This window comes from Mastigoproctus giganteus, chromosome 11 (assembly GCF_048544385.1).
Source record: "Mastigoproctus giganteus isolate SK-2022 chromosome 11, ASM4854438v1, whole genome shotgun sequence".
Classification (NCBI taxonomy): Eukaryota; Metazoa; Arthropoda; class Arachnida; order Uropygi; family Thelyphonidae; genus Mastigoproctus; species Mastigoproctus giganteus.
This window is the reverse complement of record NC_143585.1, coordinates 85656893-85668927: the sequence shown is the minus strand read 5'-3', so window position 1 is coordinate 85668927 and position 12035 is coordinate 85656893. Positions and strand designations below refer to the sequence as shown.

Sequence of the window (12035 nt, the reverse complement as noted above, 5' to 3'; positions counted from 1 at the left end):
CTAGTTTTCTTTGAATTTATTCAAACTACTCACTTCTACAATACCAGATGTAAGTTTGTTTTAACAATCAATTTCTTGCTGGCTGAAGGCAAATTTCTGCACATCTGTCCTGCAATCATCCTTCCTCTGTTCGAATCTATGCCCCCCCCCCCATTTGTGCAGTCTAAGCATGAAAAAGGATGCTCATCAGCATTGAGCATCCATCTAGTCTCCTGATGCTGCAATTTGCAGAACTAAAGCATTTTATTTTAGCATATCAAAGGAAAACTGAAAGCTATGCTTTCCCAAACTAGAACTAAAACTCCTACATCTAACTAAATAATTTTGCTGCTTATAGCATATTATTTTTATATAAATAAATAAATAAATAAATATATTTATATTTTTATATCTACAGCAAGCCCTCGTTATAATGCCATTCACTTTATGCTGATTTGCTATAATGTTCTTATATTATAACCCGTATCTGATTATAACGCTGCCACAAATCACTATAGCACTCTTTTACCAGTGTACAGATTCCATTTTTGGCACATTTTACAAAAACGTTTCATCTGATGGAGTCAATAGCTTAAAAATGAATAGCAAAACAGCAAGCTGACTTGAGAAATTTTCTCCCGTGCTAATTTAAATGCAGTCCAATGACTTGTTACGTAGTTCCGAAATCAATATTTAAAAAAAAATGATCGCATATATTGCTTGTACAAAGGGTACTAGGAAAGTTTTGCAATACAGCTTTGTTTATTTAATTTTTTCAAAGTAATTTCCTCTACATTCAATACACCTCTCCATCCTCCGAAACCAATCTTTAAACCATTTCTGCCAAGTTTCACTAGGGAGTAAAGCACACTCGTTGTCCCAAGCCCGTAGAAGGTCCTCATCACTGGAAAACCGCCTCCCTTTTAGCTTCATTTTCACATGTGGGAACAGTGCAAAGTCGCAGGGAGCAAGGTCTGGACTGTAGGGAGGGTGCTCGAGAAGTTTCAGTCCTGTCGTGGTCAAATATTCGGTGCAGGCTTTGGCGCAGTGAGCTGCAGCATTATCGTGATGGAGGTACCAGGTGTCCATTCTTGACTTTGGCCGCAGGTTCTTCATAGATCCAATGACTTTAGGCAGGCATCGTTCAGTATACCACTTAGCTGTGACTGTCTTCTGCGTGTCCAAAACGACACGTTCCACAATTCCACTCGATTTTAAAAATACAGCTATCATTTTCTTCTTTACAGATCGGGATTTTCTGACAATTACGGGTGTGTCGTCATCATCAAAGACCCAAACTTTGTTTTGAGCCTTGGTTGGCAGATCGTAATAGTACAGCCAAGTCTCGTCACCTGTCACGATGTTGTTCACATAACGAGATTGTCCCTTATCAAACTTTTTTAACAACTGCCGGCACCAAGTCACACGTCGTGTCATCTGCTCTTCAGTCAGTTGATGCGGCACCCAGAGAAAACAAGGTTTCTTCACGTGCAAATGATCTTGCAGAATCGAACGAATTGCTGGTGCATTTAGGCCCAAAGTATCCTCTATCTGTTGGTAGGTCACTCGCCTGTTTTCGTCAAGCATTTTCCTCAGAGCAGTAACGTTTTCCTCCGCAACTGACGTTCGTGGCCTTCCCGGCCTCTCAGAATCCTCCAGAGTGAAATTTCCCCTTTGGAATTCTCTATACCACCTGAATATGGTTGTACAATGTGGACAATCATCATCTAGTGCAAGAGTCATTTCTTCTAAGCACTGGTCTATGGTTAAACCACGCACGAAATTATACCGCAAAACTGTCCTTATCTCATTTCGTGACCACGATGCCATCGCAAGCACTTTACACTCTCACTACTAATGAATAACTGAGCCCATCGACTTGGCGCGGCGGCTACTATGCACGTATGAACATGTCTCAACATACAGCAACAAGCAGCTTCCTGTGATTCATTGTTGCGTCATATTGCAAAACTTTCCTAGTACCCTTTGTAATATTTGCATTATATGCATCTATTGAAGTCTAGTCAGAGTATTAGACATTGTGCGTAACGGACAGTTTACTCAGAATGAAAAAGCAACAATGTCTGGATGCAGTACAAAGACTACAAATGTAAGAAAAAGACTGAATTTGAAAATTAAATTAGACATTTTGAAGTGAATCAATTCCAGTCACCGACAAGAGGATGTATGCCATAATTTAGGACTGGCAGGTTTAACTGTAAGAACAATTATAAAAAATAAAAAATTAATTTTAGCAGTGGGAAAGACAGCTGTTCCACTGCAAGCAACTAGGGCTAGGCCCATTATTAGGATTGAAATGGAGAGACTTTAATAACTAATTTTATTGTAGATAATATATAACACAGAAGTTAAACATCATAAAAAAAAGAGAGAGAGAGAGAGAGAGAGAGATTAGCCTATATGATGATCTGAAGAAAAATGTGGAACCATTTAAAACTAATAAGGGCTGGTCGAATTATAGATTTAAAATCCAGGGAGAACCCCAAGTGCAGATCAAGGAGACGAAACTTTCAAAAAAGGACTTGTTAAAATTATTGAAGAGGGGTATTACATGTTATACTTCTCAACAAGTTTTTAACAAAGATGAAGCAGGACTTTTTTGGAAATGAATACCTAAAAGAAGTTTCATATTGAAAGAAGAAAAAAACATGGCAGGTTTCAAAGCAGTGAAGGATAGGTTGACTTTATTGTTGGGTGGTAATGCTACAGGGGATTTTAAATTAAAACCCCTTTTAGTTTACCTGGAAGAGGGTCAAAGTACAACCCAAAATTGATGCATTTTTCATAATTAAATTCATCAATTAAATTAAATCAATTTAGATCAATTAAATTCAAGATTTTAATTGGAATTTTAAGTTTCTGATGACAGCTCTACCACCTTTATTATATTTTACTTAATATAGTTTAATCCTTTGGTATTAAAAATTTTACTTTATAGTTCCCTCACCTGCAAATTGGCTTTGCAATTCAGCCCATAAATTTCTTAATTCATTATGACTTTTATGATATTAACATTCTTTTGCCCTTTTCAAATCTACAATGCTTTTTTTATACTATCCTTACCCTTCTAGTCCTTGGCACTTTGTGTAATTTTCACCACCATCTATGCAAACTTTATCAGACTTATCCATTTTTTACATGCTTACTATATATATATGTAGAAAGTGTGAAGAAGATTTTTGTTTAAACCTATTGAATCTACGGTATACACCAGAAGTGAACTCAACTAAACGGATAAGGAATGTAGCAATATATGGTAAGATGAGGCAACCAGGTAAGATATGAAAAAGAAAGAGACAGACAGTTGGCAAGAAATTAAAAATAAGAAATGAAAAGGCGACCAAAATAAGATTACATTGCAGTGTTTTACACAATTTCAGTGGTCGCCTCTTCATCAGAGGCCATCCACCGAAATTATGAGAAAGACGGCGGTGTTCTTGCTTCCGTTTCTGACATGTTCTGTATGCTATGGTACACGTATGCTGTAGACACGTGTTGAGATCGAAATTTTAAAATTTTTCCGCAAGAATAAGGTTTTAATAAATTGTGCCAATAAATGTAATTATATTACGTAGGGCATACAGATCATGGATGACCTTACAGAAGCAAGTAAAAATTGAAAAAACTAAAGTAATGATATCAGAATGTAGGAATAGGCAAGAAGAAAGGGACTTACTGTTACCTTGTAAGACTCAAACTGACTAAATGACCAATGGCGGTGTGCCAGTATATTTATGTGTAGGTACGCTAGCGGCACCTAGCATTAGAAAATGGTGTGGGGGTAAAATTTATGGTATGGTGTCTGTATAAAAGGTGCCCATCTGCCCAGGATAGTTGAGAGATATAATAGCATTCAAAGTAGCAGTGAAAAGCAGCTAAACTTTGTTAAGGCAAAAATATCATTACTTTAGTGTTTTCAATTCTTTTTACTTGATTCTGTAAGGTCATCCATGATCAGTGTGCCTCACGTAATATAATTACATTTATTGGCACAATTTATTAGACTTATTCTTGCCGCAAAATTTCAAAAATTTAAAATTTTGTTAAGGTGAAAAATAGATTGGGTAAAGTAAGAAGGTAGTATTCCACGTATTGTGTTCGGTAAACTAATGGTTCACAGGACATAAGAAGTAGGGGCAAGTAAAGCAGAAAGATGAATGAAGTATAGATAAGTAGTTGGGCTTGGGTAGTTCAGGGTTGCAAACCAGTTCCTATAGTTAGGACCTTGAACGAAGGTCTGGCAGTGAGTACATCATGTATTTAAGGTCAGTTGTGTGAGTGAGAAAAATACGGTAGGTAGATAATGAAATGAAAATAAAATTTAATTAAATTATATACACTGTGTTAGGCCAATTGGTGGGTACAGGTTTTCTAAGCTGTAAGACACCACAGAGGCCTAGTGTATTGTATATATATATATATATATATTACGGGCAATATGATAAATCGGAAAGTATACATAATTACCGGATATTATGTATAATTCCCAATAATATTGGAGAATATGCTTAATTTATCAAACATACCGGATATTATGAATAATCTCCAATGTTTAATGGTAATATTGATTAACTGAAATTAGATGCCAACAGAATACAAAAAAATATCAAAGTTTAATGTTATTTATTATTACAAGATAAACTATGATCACATTTTGAATTGCACAGTTTGTTACTATTTCTAGAACTACATTTATTACTGTTGCATTTTCCTTTACAATTACATTTTTTGTAACCTTGACCACCAAATATGGAAAACTTCTTAACACACTCCCGCAAAGATAATTCTGAGTCTGGAACTTCCTTGACACTTATAAAATTTTCATGGCATATAGAAAACTCATTTCTGGTATAAACGTTGGCCAATTTCCCTTTCTTTGCACCCAATTTATATAGTCCACTATTGTTAATATCCATAATAACTGTCAAGCAATTTCTTGGGTCGCTTCTGGCTCTGTCAACATCAGGAATTCTTATACATACCGTATTACCTACTTTTCCAGTAGGAAACTTTTTGTTGGACCCATTTATCATTTTTTTAGCTTGTATTTTAAGATTTTCTTTTACTATTTTACGTTTTCTATATATTTGTGCTTTCCTATTTGCAACAATATTATCCAAGTCCTTGTTATTCTCTTTAATATTCTCCTCAATGTTTTCCATATTCTCTTCAACGTTCTCCATATTCTCCTCAACGTTCTTCATATTCTCTTCAACGTTCTCCATTATATTGTCATTTTCAATTCTCTTTATGCTAGTGTCTCCTGCAATCTCTCCAGAATAATAAATATTTGATTCTTTCTCTATCATATGATCATTTTTAAATTGCTTCATTATGTTTTCTAGTTCTTCTTCTTCTTTTAAATTAACAACAACTTCTTTGGGAAGCCATGAGGTTTTGAGGCCAATTTTAATGGGAGAACCAAACATAGCTTCATAGGGACTGCATTTAATTCCTTGGTGATATGCTCTATTTTTCATTAATTGAACAAATCATAATCCTTCACTCCAGTTGCGTGTTTCATTAGTTTCTAGCCACGTACTCAATATATTCTCTATGTCCTGGTTTGCACATTCAACAGAACCCTGACTTCGGCTGTGCAGAGGTTTACCATGTACGATTTTGAGTTCTTCTAAAGAAGAACATACTTCTTCGATAACTTTATTCGCGACCATTATCACTTTGAAGGATAGAAGGAGCTCAAAAAATAGTAAATATATCCAATAAAACATAAGCAACTTCTTCAGCACGTTTGCTTTTTTAAGGGACGCAATTGTACAAATTTTGTTAGGTGGTCTTGATATACAAGAATAAATTTGTATCCCTTGTCTTGCTGACTTTGCATGTCAATCAGGTCTACCTGACACCTACTATTCATTTCGTTAAACACCATTGGCTTAACCACTTACCTTTTTTTAGGAACTTTACTTTTCTTCTGGCAAGGCTCACATAAGTTTAAATATACCATTACAGACTCAGCGGTTATATTTTTATACTTTTTTTGAATTTCGTTCATCATCCGATTTCTTTCCCCATGGCCAATAGCTATATGAATATTATGTATTATATCAAAAATTTCCTCAGTGCAGACAATATTTTATGATTTGGTTATTTTTTTTGAACAGGGTAAATCAATTTATTACAATCACCTACTTTAATTATATCTGCTGGAGTTTTCCCTGTGGTTTTCAATTTTACTGCAAAAATGTAATTTATCAGCTGTATATATTTTTCTTTCGTTATAAAACCTTTGTTACTGCATTTTGTTTCTATTACTTTCGTTAAATTTGCAGTAAAACTTTCTTTCATTCTTTCAATGGTATCCACAACTGTTACACTTTGGCAAACTACAAAAATTTTCATTACGTGTTCATTTCTAATTGTTTTTCAAAGAAAACTTACCTATGGATATAAACTAAATACGTTTAACTTTATCTATAAGTATAACGTTGCATTAAACGGTAAGAATGCAGACTCAGTGGTCATTCTAGTTCAGCCCAACACTGCTGCACTAAATGGAAGAAATGTAGACACAGTGGTCGTTCTCGTTCAGCCCAACAGTGCTGCACTAACTAAATGGCGGTATATTATAGGTTTCAGAAGCGGTTAGTCGGCTCGACAGTGCGCAGAAGCACTTCCCTTCATTTCATTAATATGATTTCTCTGTCCTATTTATCAAATACAAGCTAGGGCAATACCTGTAGGTCTCCCTCATGTTCTGCAAACCAGTCTTGAACAATCTGGGCGGTATGACATGGTGCATTATCCTGCTGAAAGATGGCACCACCAGAGGGGAAGACCGTTGCCATGAAAGGATGTACCTGGTCAGCAATAATGTTTAGGTAGGTAGTGGATGTCAGAGTGACTGGCACATGGACGGCTGAACCCAGGGTATCCCAGCAAAATATCGCCAAAGCATGACACCACCGCCACCAGCTTGTTTTCGTCCCATGGTGCATCACTTCCCCAGGTACCAGCTGTCTACATGGTGCAATAGGAAGGGTTATTCATTTGACCAGACGACCTTCTTCTAATCAGTCAAGGTCCAGTTTCGATTCTCGCAGGCCCATTGTAGGCACTGTCGCCGGTGAACCATGGTTAGCATGGGCACTTGGAGCGGCCTGCGGCTACACAGCCCTATATTCAGCAGGGTTCGATGTACTGTGTTTTGTGACACAGTACTCCCGCCACCAGCATTCCAATTACCAATGAGTTGTGGCACAGTCACCCTTCTGTTGCCACATACCATCCGGAAGAGCCTTCACTGACCTCTAGCATCGATGAGTCTAGTCATCCGCAGGTTTTCCCTCCTCTGACCACTTTCGGTAAGTACTAACCACGGCTGACTGTGAGCATCCCACCAGCCATGCTGTTTTGGATATGCTCTGACCAATCGTCTGGCTATTACAATTTGGCCTTTGTCAAACTCACTTAAGTATGCTGCCTTTCCCTACCTGAAGAACAAGAGCAACACTGATTAATGGAGCTCAGTATCAGGTGTTTTTTTATACAGTCCTGGCCTGCAGGTGAACTATGGCATGCCATAGTTCACCTGCAGTTGCTTCGATTTGCATAACAACTCGTTGGTCATAATGTTTTGGCTCATTGGTGTTAGTGCTCTATGTGACTTCCCATAGTTACACAAGCAACATTGACATGATATTCGAATTCCTCCCATACTCGATCCAGCATGTCCTTTGTCACTGACTACCCAACAGTAACAATGCATTTTTTGAGCTCATCGAGGATTGTAGGCAACACTGGCACATACACAGCATGCTTAACGTACTCCCAAAAGAAGGCACACGGCGAAGGAAGATCCAGTGACCTAGAGGGCTAGCTGTAGAGCACCAAGTCATGGGGTCCACTGCGACCAATCCACTGTTTGTTGCAGATAATGTGTTTGTGTTTGTGTCACCACAATGACAATAAGCCGTCTCATGGTGACCCTCTAAAACTCGTAGATTTCCTTTTTCATTTGGTGTATGCCAAGTTAAACCGGATAAATCATTTTGAATAACCCTGTATTGTCCTTTGTATCGATTCTAATTTATTGCTCTTACTATGGCCGAGCAGGTGAACCACATGCTGGCTCCATAGGTGATAACAGGTAGGAACATTGCACAGTATACGATTGTCAGGGTCTTTCCTTTGAGCTCCCAGTCTGCTTGACTGATTCTGGCAATCATACCTGCACAATTTTTCACTTTCTTTGACAAGTAGTTCAAATGGGAGTAAAAAGTTAATTTTGAATCAAAGAGCACTCCAAGATTTTAGTTCTGTTACCATTTTCATAGTAATTGTGTTAATTTTTATTTGTGGACATCTTATGTCCAAATTGCCTTTTAGAAATATTTTTTTTTTTTTTTTTTTTTTTTTCAAGCAATATTTTGAGCGTGTGCATTTGATCTTTGCAAAGGTAAGTGCAATGGGACGATAAATTGTTCAGATTGTTCAGAACAATTCTTGATGTTCAGAACAAGAATTCTGAACATCAAGATTGTTCAGAATTCTTGTAACATACTTCTGCAGGAAAACCACAGGAAGCATTGAGTGGAGCAGTACGGTAGGAGGTGGTTTACCAAGATCATCAATACAAGACTGTTAGAAAATTAGGTTACTAGCAAGTCAGCTTTATCTTTAGCTGAGCAATCAATAAAACCATCAGGTTTTGAGGGAGATGGCAGTATAGATGGACAAAAGTTGTGGCCAACAGCTTTGACAATAGACCAGAATGCTTGACACTATTTGGACAAGAAGCAAGTTTTCTATTCTTAGCTCAGTCAAATTAAGTTTAGATTGAATAATAGCTGCTTTGCAATTGTTGTGAGCTTTAGAGTAGGCAGTAAACAAAAGTGATGATTTGGATGCAGGCCACATGTGATATGTAACATTCTTATCTGAAACAGCCTCAGCACATTTAATAGAAAAGTCAGGTTTAGGTAAAGGTTGAGATTTTACAATAGAACGCAGAAATTTTACTGACACAATCTGAGCAAACATTAGGATGAAAATATTTAAAACAATAATCCAACCAAGGAAAAGAAAAATGTAAATCACATAAATTATCCCATTTTGCATTCCTGCATTTAAAAAACATGAGGCTGCAAATACCAATTGATATGAGGTCGTGAAAGAGGGGCTCCATTGAAGTAAAGGCCATCACCCACCAAGTTATGGTCTGAAGTGACTACAAGGCTACCAACATCAACTGTGTAGATTATTACTATTAGTCATATAGTGCAAGGAGGCCTGGTTTATGCTGCACCAGCCCAAAAAAAAAAAAAAAAAAATTTTTCCCCGTGTTACCCCGAGAGAGAGGCAGAAGTAAAAAAGGAATCACCAAGAAAGAGAAGAATGATGACCAGGCAAACCCAGCTCAGGACCCTGGGTTTGCCATGCCCATACTCACCAGATGTGAGCCTCTGGAGTTATAGACAGGTTGTTGCTGAGAAAAAGATCCAGAGTAGCATGTGATTAACATTGTCTGGTATTCTGGTAGGCAAATAAACAAGTGGTATAACGTCATCAGTAACTGCAAAAGCCTCGAAATATTAACCTGCTGGATCCACATAGCTAGAAAACTGAAGTCAACTGGAGTTGTGAACTTTGCAATCATGAAAGAAAATTACTTTACTGTTAAGAAAGTGAGACTGGAGAAACTCAAGTTTCAAAGATACTAAGTCAGAATTCAAAGTTATTAGTGGATGTGGGATAACAATAGAGGTAAGGGAAGAGATGAATTTGACAGAATGAGGTAGACAGATTTTAAGCCAGAAAGATGAAAAAGATTCCACAATTCTCTGATATAGAATATCAGATCAGACATGTGCAAAAGTAATGCTTTTGAAGCAAAAGGAATTGCAGAGAAAATAATTAAGACAACTGAGTTAAGCAGTGGTTTATGCAACCAGTAACTGGGATTTGGTCAGAAAAAGTAGTAGGAATTGGCAGGTAGTAGGTGGAAATGAACATTACTGAGATTACAGTATACTTTGGCAGATTGTGATATCGTTGTTGAAGGTTATTCAGATTGCCATTGTCTCAAGACAGGTGCTAGATTGAACAGGTTAAGAAGGGATTTGCAGTTCTGTGAGAAGTATAATACCTTTGAAGGTGGAAGTGGTGTTTGTTTGGCATTATTCTTGGTAGTATAACTTCCATGCAATCAACTTTTTGACAAAAATCTGCAGAACAAAATCATTTCTAGGTGTCTTTGTCAATGTCCAATTCATTGCAGCTGTCACCTCTACCTTCCAAATAGACTTCTGACCTGTTATTTGCTGGTGAAGTAAACAGTTTGATTTGCTGATAAGAAACAACACTGTGATTACCTTGGTATTTCTGAATTGTTTTTAATTTTTACATCATTTGCACATTTTAGCTGGGAGAAGCTGCAGTCATGGGAATTTCCTAACAGGCTGCCTGGGAATACAGTAGAGTGTTGGTTATTCGGAATAATTAACGTCAGATCTCTTCTGGAAAATCGAACATAAGGTAAAATTAAATAAATTCTGTTATAATGTATTAAGGTAAAAGAAAAAGACTTTAAATAGCATGAAAAAAAAAAAAAAAAAAAATTATTTAATTAAAAAATAATAACTTACACATAAAAATTCATTATTTACATATATATGTATATTCGGATAGGTATTTTACTGCAAATTTTATATGGGAAAAAGTTTTAAGTAATTTGTTAAAACAATGTTCTATTGTTTCATTTGTTATGAACTTTATTTTTTTTTTGCTGCAAAATCTCTCAAGTTCCTTAATAATATCAATTTGATTATACTGCATTCCTCCTGGTTTCTGCCCTCATTTCAGTGCTGTTTCTTTTTGTTGACATTTTACCGAAAAAAATAATAATAATAAAATAAAATAAATAATTATAATAATAAATCGCACAGTTTCAGGCTGATATTATTCTTACCAACTCTGGAGCTAAACTAAACATAATATGAAATGAAGAGCACAAAATATGTAATGGAAAATTGGGTTCGTGGAAGCAAATGACCAAACTCTATTACTAATGGTTTCTGAGAAAACATTAGTCCTAATCCAATGGTTCACCAGATATATGACATAAAAAAACAGACAGAAATATCCTTGTAGCATAATAAACATTTGTCTCAAATACTACCATTAATAAAAAAAAAAAAAACAAAGGAGAAAAATCAGCCATTCAAATTATTCTGGATAACCAACATTCTACCATATTATAATTTCTGACCATCTTAGCTGGTTTGGTATATATGGTCTAATGTCAAACCTCAGATACCTGGCCTTGAGAAATGCTGGATGTTATGGTGTTTTTGAAGTCATGATTACATTTCTTGCGGAAGTGGGATTATCTTCCCATTTGATTAAAATCCTTTAACTTCAGATGCTACAAACATGCTTACCTGATTGCAACTGACATCTAGCAACACTTGGGAAACAGAAACATATGCATTAAGATAACAGCTACAGGCATAGCTGGAAGAAACATTTGATATGGCAGTTTAATATGAACCTCTCAGGTGGAGTAGTTCACATTAAAGAAGACATTGAAGGCCGTGCTCACTTGTGATACCCCACAGCAAGGCTAGGAACTTGTGTGGGATGCTGCTTTAACAACATTCCATACGTCCTTAACCTAGTAGTGCCCTTCATTATTTGCTAGTTCTAGCTCCTACAAGATGTTATTAATTATCATTTCTCAGTTACATAAATACATTCACCACTGTAAGTGGACTGCACTCTTAAAGATGACAGCAGTACTTGGATTCTTGTGAATTTGTTGATATCACCTGCTTTTCTCATAGTAAAGCACCAATGATACTGAAAGTTCAGTTTCAGCATTCATAGCACATTGAAGAAAGCAGTTACTCAACTTAACAATCAATAAGACGTTCAATTCTTTCATATTTCAGTAGGATGGCGTATAACAGAAATGCAAAAAATTTGTTTGTATTGAGTACTTCTATAAATAATGTTATTACCTATTGAGCATATAAAACACCAGCTAACATTGATGTGAGATTGGTACTGCTTTC

General features: G+C 36.3%; 1 protein-coding gene across 1 annotated transcript in view; it reads right to left on the bottom strand.

Moving 5' to 3' along the window:
- Window positions 1-12035, bottom strand: part of NSD (Nuclear receptor binding SET domain protein) — a 402839-nt gene that overhangs the window by 135171 nt on the left and 255633 nt on the right. Inside the window, 1 exon segment of the mRNA XM_090385568.1 lies at window positions 11982-12033. Within this exon segment, the coding sequence (XP_090241694.1) occupies window positions 11982-12033 (52 nt within the window).